A 17,487-nucleotide genomic window follows, 5' to 3' on the forward strand; every position below is an offset into this window, starting at 1 on the left:
GACAAATAAGCTCACAGGCTTCCATTTTCGACACAGCATGCCTATACTTTCTTTTCTCATTATAACTAATTTTAAATTCCCACATTCTACATAGTTTTAAGCCAAATATCACCTCTTTATTTTCCCCTTCACCCCTGCTGGCCTAAGGCAATTTTTTCTCCCTTAGGAAGGCTTCCTCAAAAAAAAAAAAAAAATTATCTGCAGAGAAAGAGGTTGTATTACATAATTTATTCTGGTTTCCAGTGGAATCCAGTACTGAGTAAATCATCACAACTGTATGCAGAAACAGTTCGCAAAACCAGAATGACACTTTTCCCATCTTAGGCAAAGAAATGTGATCCCATCTCACTCTGGTAGCTCATGAGATCTACAGCCCCCAAACAGGGAGAGATTTGATTTCCAGAAATGCTACAAGAGACAGGCTGCAGAAACAGAAGGAATTGTATATTGTAATTAGTCACTCCAAAATCTGCATCAACTGACTTACTGCACTAATGCAAAAATGTTTTACTGACAGAAGAATGTTTGTGTGTGTGTGCACATCTCATACACACACTTTCTCCTGAAAAATATATTACAAAATTCCCATGAGATTTTTGGACAGTAACAAGGGACACAACATTTCCCTATAGTATGAGACAATAATATAGTCCTTCCAAGCTGTGAACAACAGAATTTATACTTTTAGGATAAGGTACCAGTTATCCTAAATATGACAGAGCAGAGCAAACAGTTGTCCAAGCTTCTCCTGCTGACATGGATCCCCTTTGCATCCACCAGCTGCAGACATTGTCCCATGCATTATTCTTCTTCAGTTGTGTCTTATACATTGCTGAATGGATGAACTGATTGATGAATCCAGGTGAAAATTGTTGCATTAATTAAAAATTCTTGAAAATTAATCCTATTTTATTAACATTTTCACTTCTTATTTCCCATGCTTTCCATTTGTTTGGGGTCTAAAAAGCAGCTGAAGAGAACAGAGATAGGCTTTCATCATTGCACTTGCATAAAACCCATATATTTTTCTTGAATACATAGTAATTCTCTAAAATAATAACAGAATTAAAAATAACCCTCATCAATAACTTTCTGCTCTTTTCTAAGAGGAAATATATAGACATCCTTTCTGTTATAACCCATCCTAAGATTTCCAAAAGCTCAGTAATTCAACAATAATTACTTACTGACCATTGGAATGAGAGAAATTTAAAGTTATTTTAGCCTATTTTATATAATGAAATCAAATAGCAGAATTCAAGCAGTTTGAAAACATTTATCTCTGCATTTAAGAAATCTATTTTGTATATCTTGGTATAAACTGTATGGAAAACTGCATATAGTCTCCCTAGTGCTTTCCTTTGTGTGATTCAAGCCTACTTCAGCAAATGGAGTTGGCTAGGACTTTATGTAGAACTGCAGGGCACTGACTAGTCTTGGCACAGCTAACAGAACAGTTAAGCATGTGTTTGTTTTTGAGATCTAACTAGTGAAGATGCTTTTGAAGAGAAATTGTATTTATATGCCTTGTTTCTGCACGGTTTGCACTAGCAAGAGCAAATTTGAAGTGTGCAGGCAAACTGACTTCCAATATTCATCTATTGTTTATTGGCATATTGCTAAAATTGAGAGGAAATAAGTCAATTAAATCCTACCCTCCTAACTTTCATTGTGTGCTCAGCAGTTCAGAGAGATTATGTCAAATTCAGGGAAGGATTATCCCTCTCCTATCCTCAATGCTCAAAAATGCCCACTGTTAAGAAGGTCTTCTAGGAATAATGAAAGATAAGACTGTAAAATGGACTCATGTTTAGTATAGGATTACTGCTAAGCAAACTTCACCGTATATTGTTCTTAGTTTCCAACAACTTCCACTTAGAATAAGTGAAATAATAGAATTATAACTTTTATGATGGATATTAGCTTTCGAACAACCACAGGTTTTTTACCTGCTTCCCCACTTATTCATAGCTACACACTTCTAGATGTTATCTAATTTCTGATCCCCATCAGCAGACTAACTCCAATTAGTAAGTCCTATCCCAACATAGGTTCTGACTGTTGCACTCCTAAAACCTTTTTTTAACTGAGGCAATAATGCTACCAAGTGCAAATCTGCATTCATCCAGCTATCATCTGCTTGACCCTTCTCCACTGATTTCTGTATCGAAGGAAACCTGCTGTTAACAATTCAACTACAAAAATTGGAAGTATTGCTTAGCAGGTGGAAAAGATTTCATGTTACTATTATTTGCTTTCTTCATCAAGATACAATAAAATACATATTTTATAAGAACAATAGAATATGCTATATTTTGCTTCAGAGATGAACCCCATTAAAAGCTAATGACAATATCTTTACAAGATACCAAATAGAAGTCCAGATTCCCACAGTTCTTATAGTGGCATTAATTGGAGTATGGTGGGTTAACTCCTGCTTTTCAAAGCTCAGCACTCAGAAAAGTTCCTCACACTTGCACACATGCTGAATATGGAAAGGCAAAAAACAAACCCCATACTGAAAATAGTAATGCCTGTAGATCCTGTAGCAAAATCTCTTAATGTATTCATTTTTGTTTATCCCTGAAAAGAAATCCCAACATTTTCTATAAAACTTATATACCTGCCTTAAAATACACAGATTTTTTTTCGTCTAAATCACAAAGCTAGGTTGAAAAGAAAAAAGAAGTTACAGTGGAAGTCCCATGGTACTCTCGGTTCAAGAGCCCTTACAGTGATTTTTACTGGAAAAAAGACATTTCAAGTCAACATGCAAGCACTCTCACCTAAATGGGGCTGGTCCATGTAATCCTATCAACATTAGGAAAGTCAGCATATATAAATATATAAATAAAACATATATACAGTACATAGTCACATTCATATAAGCCATAAAATGACATATATTTACAAAAACATTTGCAGCTATGCTTTATGCTTTCAGTTCCACAAAGGAATTCAGGTTTTTATCTTCTGCCTTGCAAACTTGATCATCCTGCTTTTGAGAGTTTGGAATGAACTTGTATCCTACATACTCAATGTTTCTTTAAAATATGAAAGAAGCAAATAACCTTCCAGGAAGTTCTGCCAAATCCATAAGAAAATTTGAAATTTGTTGAGGCATTATGTGCCTCACTGAAGAGAAATTTACGTGTTACCAACCACAGAGAGACCTTCTGTTCCTGATGAAGAATGGCAGTACTTTGGTCTGGTAGATAAATAAACGTCAATGTCATAAAACATCAGGCATGACAAAACTGGTCGTCTGACATTGGTGTGTAGTATAAATTGATGCATAATTTCTACTCAATTTGTCTTGGTTTAGACTGGTAGAGCAGGCAAAATGAATGAATGTAGAGATGAAAAAAATATATACATTTTATGTACCTTACAGGGTCAAAAGGTAGAGAGAAGACTACATCCTTTTGGCATTGTTATAGCTTCTTTTATCAGATAAGTTCAATGATTAATACAACTCCAAGGATCTGACATTTATACAGTTTATATTATACAGCACTGTGACTTCAAGGAATTGCACATATACCACTTACTTCTCCCAGTATGGAAAAATATTTCCTTGCTGCCTCATAAAATATTCTTCTTAGCACAGATTCAGGCATCCTTTTTTTTTTTTTTTTTTTTTTTTTTGGAGGAATTTGCAAAAGGAAATAAACTTTTGGAGAAAGGGTTGTTTTCCTTATGAAGAACACTTGGAAGAAACAAACCTCACAACGCAGCAGTTTAAAGTGCCTGTATGTGAAGACCTTTTGGGAAAAAAATCTTGCAATCAACTGTCAATCCATGGCTTCAGATAGCACTTTCAGTGATAGGCAGTGGAGTTGTCTCATGCTCCTCCTTGTTCTCTGTGGACACATCCTGGACCTCCTGTTGCTGATAGATGTCTTGGACTAGCATGATGTTTGTATTCCTCCACTCTCTGTACTTCATTGCAGTCAACTTTGGGTCCTCTAACAGCTGGTTAATTGTAGCCAAGTCATGTTCCTTACACTAGGAAGAGAAAAAGAAGTTATTTCCCATAAACATTGTCAAGATCACCATCCATAACAAGATCACCCTGGGAACATTACAGAACCGTGCCACGAGATGACAACCAATTATCCATTCTCTTGGCAACTTGTTCTATTTTTTACAATCAAGATTACTGAAGTCAAGTCCACAGCAAAAATTCCTCCCAATTGAAGGGGAGACTATGATTTTATGCAGTTTTTTGTTTTGTTTTTATAGAATTCTTAGCAAAATGTTTCATTCATAAAGTTGAGAAAATTAGACATTAGCTAATTAATTTAATGTACTGGTAGTATAGCCTATAAGTAGTTAGTGTACATGTAGGTGCTAATACATTTGTCACCAGATGTTAAGAAATCTGGTCTCTTCTTCCAGACAGGAGCAGGTTAGACTTATATGGTGTGAATAAAGACCCTGGTTCAGCTGTAGGACAGGAGCAGTCATGTCATGAGATACGGAAACTAAGAGACTTGATGTCACAGAATCACAGAATGGTTGAGGTTGGCAGGTCATCTAGTCCAACTCCTTCTCAAGCAGATGCACCCAGAGTAGGGTGTCCAGAATCATGTTCAGGCATCTTTTGAATAACTCCAAGGATGAAAATCTACCATCTCTATGGGCAACCTGTGCCAGTGCTCAGTTACCCAAAATGATGTTCATATGGAACCTCTTGTGCTTCAGTTTGTGTCCACTACCTCTTGTCCTTTCACTGGGTACCACTGAAAAGTCTGGCTCTATCCTCTTTACACATTCCTTTCTTCTCTACTGCCATGTGTTTCATCATACCTGAGGACAGTGTGCTTGCAATTGACTTCAAAGCACCTTGTCATCACACACATTCACAGTACTTCCTGATATTATCCAATAGGCTGCTGTCACGTCCATATCCCACTGCTAACTGTCAAAAACTCTAACTCCTTTGAGTAACTTTTCAAAACAAAAACTTATTATACTGTTAGTTTACACTTGTCCTATCTTCAAGACCAGTCCTTGTATGAGGGCTCCTGGTATCAGTGTGGAGATACACTAATAGCATAAGAGCTGAAGAGGAAATTGGGAAATATGAGGGAGACGGGAGTATTTACAGTGCACAGACATGGTGGCAAAAAGCCATGCTGTGGAATTCTTCTCAGCACTAAATCTAATTCCCACATTCATTAATATCATGATGCATTTGCACACAGCTTCTCTCTCTTCTTAACAATCCAAAGTATGTTTTGTTAGTGATATATCATGGCAGGTACATTAATCTGTTGTTAAAGAAACAGTATCAAAAGACCAAAATCAAAATCACACTGAATCTTACATAAATCTTTTGCCTTAAAACTAAGAGGTTTCTATCTAAAGCAGAATAAATATGGATCAGATGCAAAACTTCTCTGACGTTGAAATTTCCAATAGATTATTTCAAATTCTCTCATGTCTCACATTTTATGTTTATAAAATTGACTTTAAAAGCACATCTTCCCACTGATGCAAAGATTATAGCACATTCCCACTACAAGCATTTCCCTTTCAGACAGGCAAACATTGCTGTGTATAGAACTCTGTTGGTGTCTGTCAGAAAGTGTCTGTGCTATATTTGCCTTGTTAATACTTCAATTCCTTAATATGAAGAAAGAAAAAAAAATCAATATATTCTATGCATTATGAACATTCCAAAAATGATTTTTCCATACTAAATACAAATGTTAGCCAAGTCTAAGTTTATAATCACTGCTAATAACGATGTATATACGATACTCCTGGATTAAATTGATGCAAAGTTATCCTCCTTGCTCATGTCTGGCAGAAAGGTTTCTAGGCTTGCATTCAGCTCCAAAGTAATAAAATAGATTACCCTATAGCATTCAACACCATTGTGTATTAACTGGTTCTTAGATTTGTTAGGGAGGTTTATATCAGGGAAAGATCTAGATAAAAGCTTCCATATTTATTTTCCAGTGCCATAAAATCAGTGTGTTTTTTAAACTAAATTTCTGTTGTATAATGAGCTCAATTATATTGCTGATGTAGAATAATATGATAGTACCATGTCACAGGAGTCTCATCCTGAGGAGAAACTTCACCAGGTCTTATATGGAGCTGTAAATCCTGCAGCAGGAAGGACAGCTGCACTCCAAGTTGTCTTTTAGACTCTGTTTTCAGAGAGTTTAAGACAGACCTGAGTGACAAAGCCAAGACTTGTTGGAGCTAATTTGTGATTGTGATAATCAGAGAAGTTTTTACATGCCCTTCTTCAGAGTACTATGACTGAAGCCAAATACACTTACCTGAAATAGGACAATCAAATCCTGTTCCTAGCAAAGCCCTTACTTGTCATTTACTCTTTTTCTTTAGAATTTACATGTTATGATTATGTTTTCTGTTTGAGTACCATTCAGAAGCAGGTTTTGAATTCCCATGGCATTCTGTGTGAGCAAACAGTCTCATAAATCCCCATATTCCAGACAAATTTATTGGCCTTTTCATGGGATGTCCCCGTGAATCTCTACACTCCTTCAGTTCCAACATAAAAGCAGTATGCTTTTGTTTTTGAAAATATTTGTTAAAGGAGGTCTTTACAAAAGCTTTGCCACATCCTGTACATTCCCCACTAATCACATAAGGCAAACTTTTCTGGCTCACAGTCATTTTTGTGTCCCTGATTATCAAGGTACTTTTTCTACTCCTCCTTTTTAAAGGCTCCCTTGTTTGGGACATTCAGCTGAGCTTGCAGGTTTCCCAGCTAGCTAAAAGAGATGTTCTTTATTAAATATTCCAAACAAGCTGGAATTTCTACAAAAAAGGTCCCTTCTGAACTATTGCCTCTGCTTCCAGTTCAAGTTTAATAGCAAAACACAGACCACAGTTCTGAATAAAAAACAATTTCAAAAACTTAACAAATTCTCTGTAATTAGAGCTTGGCTTGCTTCTTTTTTCAGCCAAGCTATTTCTTTCTCTCAGGCTTTTCCTTGTCTCTGTCTGTGACCTCACCTTTAATGTGCTGTTCAGCATTCGAATTTTGTGGAGTTTCTCATTAATGGAGGGGTTTTTGCTGCGTTTGATAAACGACTTCCTAAGCTCCTTCTTGGTTGACAGTCGACGATCACCAATGGGAGACAGACTTGCTTGTTCTAATGACTTGTAAAGTCTCTCCATCTCATCATCATCACATTTTTCATTATCTGTAAAGCAAAAAATAGTGTATGAGAACATGAATATGGCAGCAGATAATAGAAACATTATGTTGAGCCATCAGAAAGACTCAGCCAAGTCAAGAAGTGATGGTACTAGAATCAAAACCAAGGGCAATGTTTAGGGTAATTATGCAGATGAGAATGGCAAACAACCAAACTCAATTGTTTTAACAGTCAGTTTATGAGCCATGCAGATGTGAGCATATGTTTCCACCTTCCAAGTGTTTCTTATATGCTCTAAAGATATCACAGACTTGGAATAATTGGCAGAAATGCTACACTTAAGTAGCACACTAATTTGACGGCATCTACACTCATTCACCCTTCCCTTTCTTGGTGCACACAGTTAATCACACTTCTGCCTGACAATACACAGGCCAAATTCTGTTTGGTGTACCAACTTATTGGCAGATATTGATAATTACTGAAAATACAGCAAAAAAATGAAACACAGAAATATGTCAGAGGCTACAAGATAAGGTCCATAGGAAGCAGATTAGAACAGGATGCCTTGGATCATCTGATGCCTAAATCCCAAGCTTCAGAGAGCACAGCACAACATTTTCTTGTCCTGTCTCAGAGTAAAGCTTTAATTACTCCCCACTTAATTGCTTATATGGCACTGAAGCTGCAGCATCTTCTTCCATGTCAGAGAGGACACCAAAGGAAAAGTTGTCAAGCAGTTGAGAATTAATGACGATAAAATAAGATAAAAAATTAACCAAAGGTTTTTTTTTTTTGTTTGTTTGTTTGTTTCATAAGTTCATAAGTTCATAAGTTCATAAGGTTGGAAAGGACCTATAAGATCATCTAGTCCAACCATCCTCCTATCACTATCTCTACCCAACTACTAAATTAAGTCCTTTAGCACCTCATCTAAACGCTTCTTGAACAGCGCTAGGGATGGTGCCTCAACCACCTCCCTAGGCAGGCCATTCCAGTGCCTGACCACTCTTTCAGAAAAGAAATGCTTCCTGAGGTCTAATCTAAATCTTCCCTGGCGCAACTTGTGGCCATTCCCTCTCGTCCTGTCATTATTTATCAGGGAGAAGAGGCCCACCCCCTCCTCACCACAACCCCCCTTCAGGAAGTGGTAGAGTGCAATAAGGTCTCCTCTGAGCCTCCTCTTCTCCAGACTAAACAATCCCAGCTCCCTCAGCCGCTCCTCATAAGACTTGTGCTCCAGGCCCCTCACCAGTTTTGTTGCCCTTCTCTGAACACGCTCCAGGGCCTCAATGTCCTTCTTGTAGTGAGGGGCCCAAAACTGAACACAGTACTCGAGGTGCGGCCGTACCAGAGCTGAGTACAGGGGGATGATCACCTCCCTGCTCCTGCTGGCTACACTATTTCTAATACAGGCCAGGATGCTGTTGGCCTTCTTAGCCACCTGGGCACACTGCCGGCTCATGTTGAGCCGAGCATCAACCAACACCCCCAGGTCCTTTTCCTCTCTACATTCTTCAAGCCATTCTGCCCCAAGCCTATAGCATTGCATGGGGTTATTGTGGCCAAAGTGCAGGACCCGGCACTTGGTCTTATTGAACCTCATCCCATTTTTCTCAGCCCAGCTGTTCAGCCTATCCAAATCCCTCTGAAGGGCCTCCCTACCCTCAGGCAGTTTGACACATCCTCCCAGCTTTGTGTCATCTGCAAACTTACTGAGGGTACACTCAATTCCCTCGTCTAGGTCATCAATAAAGATATTAAACAAGATGTGCCCCAAAACTGACCCTTGGGGGACACCACTCGTTACAGGACGCCAGCTGGACTTAACTCCATTAACCACTACCCTCTGGGCACGGCCCTCCAGCCAGTTCTCCACCCAGAGAAGAGTGAACCTGTCCACACCACGGGCTGCCAGTTTCCTTAGGAGAATACTGTGGGAGACCGTGTCAAAGGCCTTGCTGAAGTCCAGGTAGACTACATCAACAGCCTTTCCCTCATCTACCTGTCTGGTCACCCAGTCATAGAAGGAGATGAGGTTGGACAAGCACGACCTGCCCCTGGTGAACCCGTGCTGGCTGGGTCTGATCCCTTTATTGCCATGCACGTGTCGTGTGATCTCCCTCAATAACATCTGTTCCATAACTTTCCCTGATACCGAGGTCAGGCTGACAGGCCTGTAGTTCCCCGGGTCTTCCTTACGGCCTTTCTTGAAGATGGGAGTCACATCGGCAAGCCTCCAATCTTGTGGGACCTCTCCAGATAACCAGGAATTCTGATAGATGGCAGAAAGTGGCTCGGCAATCACCTCTGCTAGCTCCCTCAGCACCCTTGGGTGGATCCCATCTGGCCCCATGGACTTGTGGGAGTTCAGATGGAGGAGAAGATCTCTGACCGTCTCTGCTTGAATCACAGGGGGTGCATTATGCACCCCATCCCAGACTTCCAGGTCAGGGCAAGTACCATTTGGATAACTGTCCTGTCTATTAAAGACAGATGTGAAGAAGGCATTGAGAACCTCAGCCTTTTCCTTATCATCTGTGGTTATATTGCCTGCCTCGTTGAGTAAAGGAGGGAAATTTTCCTTAGTTTTTCTCCTGCTGTTAATATATTTGTAAAAGGGTTTCCTGTTCTCCTTTACAGCAGTAGCCAGCCTAATTTCAAGCTGGGCTTTAGCATTTCTAATTTTCTGCCTGCAGATCTTGGCCAGTTCTCTGTAGTCACCCCAAGTAGCCTGACCCATCTTCCAGAGGACATAGACTCTCCTTTTCTCTCAGAGTCTCAACAAAAGATCCCGGTTCATCCACACTGGTCTTTTGCTCCTCCGGCTTGACTTACAGGACTCCGGGACTGCCTGCTCCTGTGCCTTTAAGATTTCCATCTTGAAGAGCATCCAGGCTTCCTGGACCCCTTTACCCTTCAGGAGCAAGTCCCAAGGGACCCTTGCAACAAGTGTCCTGAACAGGTCAAAGTCTGCCCTCTGGAAGTCCAAGGTAATAGTTTTGCTAGTCACCCTCTTGACGGCACCCAGAATAGCAAACTCCACCATTTCATGGTCACTCTGGCCAAGACAATCTCCAACCTTCACATCCCCTACTAGTCCTTCCCTGTTAGTGAAAAGTAGGTCAAGCAAGGCATCTCCCCTGGTAGGCTCTTGCACCAGCTGAGTCAGGAAGCAATCATCCACACATTCTAGAAATCTCAAGGACTGCTTCCTCTGCGCAGTATTGTTTCAGAGTTTCAGAGTTTCAGAGTAAAACAACTTAAAAATGAAGAATCGGAAGCTCAAAATTTCCCAATCATAGATTGGAAGATCTACTTTTGACAGAAGGCCATTTCAGCAAAAGACTGAGCCATTTCGTCTTCCTCGGGCCACACACTGAAGACTTTTCTATTTCAGTTTTTGCTAAAGGAAAATCTTAATAGAATCTGTGCTTTCAGGATGCCAGTGAGTCCCTCAAAAGCCACTGGACTGATGTTCGTGTTTATTACACTGGAGACGGTGGTTGCAGCTCTTCTTAAATGCAGTCCTCCATGTGCCAAATGAACTGACAGTGCATTTTTTCTTTTAATTGAAAGTTAAATATTGACTTTTCTAAATCATCTTTAGCAAACAAAAGGAAAATGTCCTCTTGCTCCCTCCTATTACAGAAAAAAACTTGTCCAGCTTGTCAGCACACTCAGAAAGGAGTCTGCTCCTTATCTTTTCCATGTTTTAAAAAGTACAGCATCCTCCTACATTCCTCTTTTTTCTAAATATTTAGGTTACAGGAAAGGTTTATGATATGCTACAAATATTTGTCTTCACTCTGTTGCTGGCCTTTTTTTCACTTCTTTGTGATTGTAGAAACTGCTGTAACTTGACAAGGACTAAATATAGCTTCCATCATTGGTACAGTAGAGAGAAGAAGGGGAGAGCTGTTGTATATTTAACAAGCTGTGAGAAATAGAAAAAAAAAAAAGAAAAAAAAAGCAAGTGTAAGGCATAATATGCTGCAGTAGTATTTCCTGAAAACTGTTGGCTCATGCCATGAGACTTGTAATTATAACTAAATTATAACTAGCTTCCTGCCTACTTACTTGGGATGAAGCAGCTGTTTGTTCCATTAGCCAGCTCCTGCACAGCACTAGCTCAGCCATGTTGCAGTCCTCACCCATCAAGACTATACACAGCATCACTTGCAGAGATAAATTGATCTTTATCAGATATCCAAGAAAGAGCATACCAACAGAAAATAATTTATGGACCAGATGAATGTGAATTCACTACTCCATTTATTTTTTTAGTCTAACTCATGATGCTAACTCTAAAAATGTTACAAAGAGGCAAACAAGAGAAAACACATCTCTGAACATGTGTCTTCTGTGTTAAGTACACTGATATCATCTGTGCATTTGTCGGTGAAGGTAAGGAGAATAGGGACACTCAGTACAGAAAAAGAAGGAGCTGGTGTAAGAAAAGCCCAGCAGAAGGCTCCTTGTTCATGCTCGTGATCAGAACTGTGCACTTAGCTCCTTTGTCCTTACAAGTTTGCAGCCTCAAACTCCTCTCCAATTACTTATTCTGCCACTATTCCCATTACCAGAAGGATTGATCAGGACCAGATAATTTCAGAGGAAGAGGAAACACTGGATTCTTCAGATAAGTTATTGATAAAGGGAATGACAGCAAAGTAGCCAAATGGAATTGCAGGAAAAAAGGGCGAGTGAAATGTGTAGGCAGCCTGGTGTGAGCCATATAATGCTTTGGATTCCACCTTTGTTTCTGCTGATGAGGATGAGCTACCTCCACAACAAGTAAAGAATTACAAAATGGTATTTTAATATTGTGTTTCTATAATGAAGGTACTGTTGCTATAGACAGAGAGTATATTCACCAATAAACAGAGGCCAGAATATCTGATACATACATGGACTTTTAACTCCACTGCCCTGTGCTCCCCTGAGCAAAGCACAGAAGCAAAAGCCCACCTTCTGCATGCTTGAAGCTCTCAGTGAGCATTCATAGTGAAAATTTGAAGAGGGGAGGGCTAATGGAGAAAGAAGAGAGGCATTAAGTCCTGCAATCAATTAACAAGACCAAGAGAATTATTAGTAATTAAAAACAACAACAAAAAAAAACATATTTCTTCTTACTCATACAATGGTGTAGTGCAGTAATTTACAAGCTTCTTAACGAGAGGAAAGTTAATGAGGCATTACCCATAGATTTTCCAGCAAAACACCTGAAAGAAAGTTAATGCTGGATAACAGAAATAAAGTAACATGACTCAAGGCTTAAGCATAGACTGGGATTTTTTTCTTTCTCTGGATTCAAACATTCAAAGCTCATTTGCACAGAACTTCGTATTGTTTATTGCCCTCTGCACCTCAAGACAGAGCAGCAACCATCAGCAAGTCTAAGAGAAGCACAGGAATTCACATGGTCTGTATTTCTAGGCATCAGTGATTCAGACTCCTATGAAATCTTACCTGTCTGGACCTACTACTGAATTGCTACAAAATATTTGCTTTACATCGCTAAGTAAAAATTCACACAAAAAGCATATAGCACTGAAGCTCAAACATGAGTGTAAAAACAGATTTCCGTGTCAGACTCATAAAGAAAAATGAGCTACCCCTTTGCTGAGCTTCGTTAAGCTCAGAGGGTTTATGATGATGGATATGTATACAGTCTGCTAAACAAGAAGCTATGCTGCTGTGAAAGTAATACAAAGAGCACAATGACATTATTTATTATATTATCAGAAAAAAAACACTGTTTTTCAACACTGCCACCACCATTAGCAATTTTTCACAGAAATGAACAAGAATTGGTATTCTATGCTCATAAAAATCTTGATGGCTCTCTGGAACATGGCTTGTCTTTCACCTTACTGCCACCATCTCTGAAACACACCATGCACCACCTCACTGCGCTCACATGCACTGCTTAGAATACAGATGTTCAGCAAGTGTCAGTGAATGTCAATAGCTGTTAATTTTTTTTCCTCATGGAGGAGGACATTTCCACACCTTTGCTTCATATGCAATTCCATGCCAGATACCATTCTGTCAGACTGTCCCTCTGCAGCCATCTATTGCATGGAAACAAAATGTAATGCAATATTTGCTGGAAGGTTCAACCTCTTCTGCCATACCACCAACATCTGCTCTGATGTTGTGGGCAAACATGGGGGCATTGCTTTCAGAGCAGCCTTCATAAAATGGTCAAGTTGGACCCCACTAGCACTGCTCTGAAATAAGCCTTTCCAGAGCCAGTTCACACATCAAGTATACTCACAGTCACTTCAAAATAAGATACTGCAACTTCCACATACACATTTCAAGCTAAACACTTCCTGTCTCAGGCATGCAAACTGAAATGCTACTATAGCACTTACTTATTTTGTCCTCTTTAAAAGATAAAATACATTCATTTTTCTCTCAGGACTCAATGAAGGATTGGGGTAAAGAACGTGCAGTAGCAGTGGAAGGATATTACATATTGTGTGCATTTATGCACACTGGAACATGTACATCACCATATGTTATATCCTTTTCCCTTCCCTTGGCAACATTAACTAAAAGTACTTCCACTGTGTGATGCCACTGAAAGAATCAATCCTCTAAAACAGCTATTTCATTTTCCCAGCACTTCTGGATATGTCATACAGTAACATATAGCTCTCTTAACTTTGTTGAACTCCCCAGTGAGGAAAGCGGAAAGGAATCAGTACTGATCCAAGAAAAGGAAATTCCTACCTTGAGGTATTTTAACATTGCAGAGAAAGAGACTGTCTATGTTGAGACAGTGAAAATAAAGTGATATTTCAAGCTGGACAGAACTTCTTACCAACTCCATTTAAGGAAGAGTAAAACAGATCTTTATGGGCTTATTGCGACCTATCTGGAATTTCTCTCTACCTAACAGAAGATGTCACAGACAAGAGCATGTTGCCAGAGGCACAGCACATCAGTTTTGCACCTCCTCAGCTTTCGGTTTCTGCATCTTTGTCAGTCAACTTGTCACAGGTGGGAGACATTACAGTATAGAAACACCCAACCCTGCAGCAGCAATACAGGAGCCTGCCTGAAAACTTTTGGATATAGGACTATTTAAGCCCACAAAAATGAAACTATCCAGAAGTTTTCAGGCAGCAGCTGTGAAAAATCAAGCTGATTGCTTCCCATTGATGAAGAAATAGAAATTGCCAATGTTTTGCATAAAGAATATTTTGCATTGAAAATCATCTCCAATGGAATATCTATTACTAACTCTAAACTGAACCACAGAAATTTAAAGTTATTCTTCCATTCTCTGTGATGTCAAAGCTCTCCAGCTGTGCACTAATCCCACGAAAAAAAGAAAAAAACTGCTTCTTCCTCCTGTCATTGCTATGCTAACAAACTTCTCATGGCTGTTCTCTTGGCAAACAAATTTCTCATTCCACCTCTCCTGTTTCCGATCCTGCCAAACCTTCTGATAGCAAGGGGGCACTGTATAGACCCAGTCTGGAGAGAGGAGATGAAAGCATTATAACCCACTCGTGACCTTACCTACCCCCCACACAATCATCATCCATTCTCCATATTAGCTGTGGCCTTTCCAAAGGGAATATGATGACATGTAAGGGAAATCACATTTCTGACAGAACCACAGACCAGGAAGTACATGAACTAGAAGGATGTGTCTTAAAACAAACTCCTTACTGGCTAATGCAGAACTATAAAACCAAGAGACATGAGAGAGAGGAAGAAGTAACAGGAAAATTACATTATCATTAAAAGTCAGAAGCTTTTGATTACAACAGTGAGTTCAGCAGAGAGGGGTGCCATTTTTAACAAGCTTCAAATAAACTGGAAACAGCACAAGCAAGTATCTCCTTTTTTAAGGTCAGAAAATTAGAAAAGCATAATTTTTACCATGATTCCTAAAGCCTTTTTGATCAGAAGCAAAATAATCATTCAGATACAGTTGTTCTTCCACACAGTTATGCTTGCTCACTATAAGTGCATTTCTTGGATAGTCTCAGCCACAATACAGCATTTACTATGACTTTTGCAGAAGGAACAAAAGGGTCAGAGTACATCAGAAGATCTGTTCTGGCTATTAGTGGCACAGGCAGATTCAAGAGGGGAAAAGGATGTTAATTCTGAGAAAAGAAGGAATTGACCACATCCAGTTCCTATTTAACCAACTCCTACTCACAAAAACAACCCACAAAAAAATTCAAATTGTTTTCAAAAATCTTTCCACGTTTCCCAAAATATCAGTGCACACCAGCCATTTCACCAGCTACTACGGGCTAAAGTGAAATGAGTAAACCAGAAGTGGTACCATAAAAGTTTCTTGCCAAGATGCATTAAGATCATGTGACAATGATTATAAAACCCTCAGGAACCACAGAGAAGAAGGATGTTATTGCTACAGTGGAAGATACTAAAATAAATAAAACACACATTCCTGTTGACTTGCAGTGACCTCTCAATTTCTACAGCTTCCTTTTGATATGGTTGTTTTTGATAGTAGTGGTGGTGTAGCTGGGTCATGGTCTGATATTTCTGTTCCAAAACTTGCCAGAAGAAACACAAAAGATGGAGTTTGGCTGCAGAGTGTGTCTAGCCATCCCGGATGGGACAAGAACAGCTTCTGGACACAGAGCACGTAGTCACATACTTGTTTGTATTCTTTACTGTTTCTTGTTTGCCTATCAGCTTCTTTGTGTCGGTACTGAATCCTCAGTCACTGTACATGTAAGAGGCTGTAACACTGAAGTATTAAATATTCCCATTAAGTAAATGGAAATATAATCCTCTTTTTATATACTATTATGCCACCCTGTGGTATGTAACCTCTCCCCAGTAATCAGAGCAGAGCAGTAAATCTGAGAGCGTTCATAACAGTAAGAGCTGCTGGAAAGTTTCTTTTTAAATATTATTTGGTACATCTCATACAAGATGCTTACAGTTGCTTAGCAGTTCTCCTTAAAAAATTTTCATCGAAGGAAAAAAAAAAAAAGCCTATAATCACTTATCTGAACTTGTTTCCCTTACAGTGATTCACCCATTTTCCTCTTTGAGAAACTTTTGTCTATCTCATCACTACAGGTTCTTTACTTTCCCTCTTCCCACTAATGTTACAGCTACTCCTTCTTTTTTCTAGGTAACAACTTTTCTCCCATCAGCCTCCATTTCTGACTTTTGCCAAGAAAAACACTCTTAGGTTTTTGAAAAACTTTTCCTGCAGGTCTTGGCTGCTATCAGCTTCAACCAAGAGTTCCTCATGGGATTTTTCTAAGCAGAACAAGGCTGCTGCAAAGCAGAATGTATGACAAGTGATTTTTGTCTTCATGAGGAAAAGGACAGTATATAAACACGCAAAGGCTCTGTGGGCAGAGAGTTCAAAGACCATAGGGTTGTTCTGATAATAGCAGGTTTAGTTTATGTCCATGAGATATGCACTTTTAGAACAAGCACCAATGCAAGATGTACCAACTCCTACCCATTACACTGATACATGAAGAGCTGCCAGCAAAGTGCTATTTAGAAGCATTACAAAGTAAGATGGGCTACACTAGCAAGTCTTTGACGTATGCCCTCTTGTTCCACATCAGATTACAATGGTGTTCTTTCTAGTTACTGTAAATCATGAGGGTTTGACAGGTAGTTTTTATCCCCCAACATGAAATTATCTCACAGCATTTGTGCACATCCTTATCAACTAGCTGCAGAGGGAAATTCTCGAGGCATAAGCCACAGATACAGAATTATGTTATTTTTGATAATTTCCATTTGGAATTGAATTGCTACTTTAATTAATCCTTTTTTCACCTCGATCCCAAATTGAAATAGCTTAAGTAATTTCCTTACAAATTTCCTCATTTAGTATTTCAGCATCTATCACAAGAAAAAAAAAGATTGCCAACATTCTCCATCTTCTCTTCATACTATGCAGAGTGATAAAGAATAATAAATGTAAGGTATACATCTTACTTGCTCAACAGCAGTTATCATGCAGATAGTAAGTAGTGAAGTTATACAGTTTCTATAGTGACTGTCTCACTAAAATGATCTATTTCTGGAATTCCATCACAGATTAGCAGCATGGTTAAAACTGATGTGTTCTGAGATCAGGGCTGGCTTAGCAGTGAACAGTGAAGGAATTTGTTTCCCCAGGAATAATTTCAGGACAATTAAACCATCCTGTAAATGGCAGAAACATACCAAAATATTTCTTGATTTACATTTTAATCCTGCTTTACTGGTAAGAATTACTATATCTTCATACAAACCTATAAAATTCTGCTTTAAATGGTTATGATTGCATCACATTAAATCTCTCACCATGCATAGAAGT

At 39.1% G+C, this 17,487-nt stretch overlaps 1 protein-coding gene across 8 annotated transcripts in view; it reads right to left on the reverse strand.

Annotated features, from left to right (window-relative positions):
• Positions 1-1,187: 1,187 nt before the first annotated feature.
• The window catches only part of IPCEF1 (interaction protein for cytohesin exchange factors 1), a 64,345-nt gene continuing 48,045 nt past the window's right edge, over positions 1,188-17,487 (reverse strand). For all 8 annotated transcript variants that reach the window (XM_065732518.1, XM_065732501.1, XM_065732484.1 and 5 more), the window contains 2 exons: positions 7,003-7,193; positions 1,188-4,008 (listed from right to left, as the gene is read on the reverse strand). In XM_065732518.1, coding sequence (XP_065588590.1) covers positions 3,808-4,008; positions 7,003-7,193 — 392 coding nt within the window. In that variant the 3' untranslated portion in view covers positions 1,188-3,807. The remainder of the gene's footprint in view (positions 4,009-7,002; positions 7,194-17,487) is intronic.

The sequence above is a fragment of the Cyrtonyx montezumae genome, unplaced genomic scaffold (assembly GCF_038088225.1).
Source record: "Cyrtonyx montezumae isolate F1298 unplaced genomic scaffold, pur_monq_1.0 scaffold_0, whole genome shotgun sequence".
NCBI lineage: Eukaryota > Metazoa > Chordata > Aves > Galliformes > Odontophoridae > Cyrtonyx > Cyrtonyx montezumae.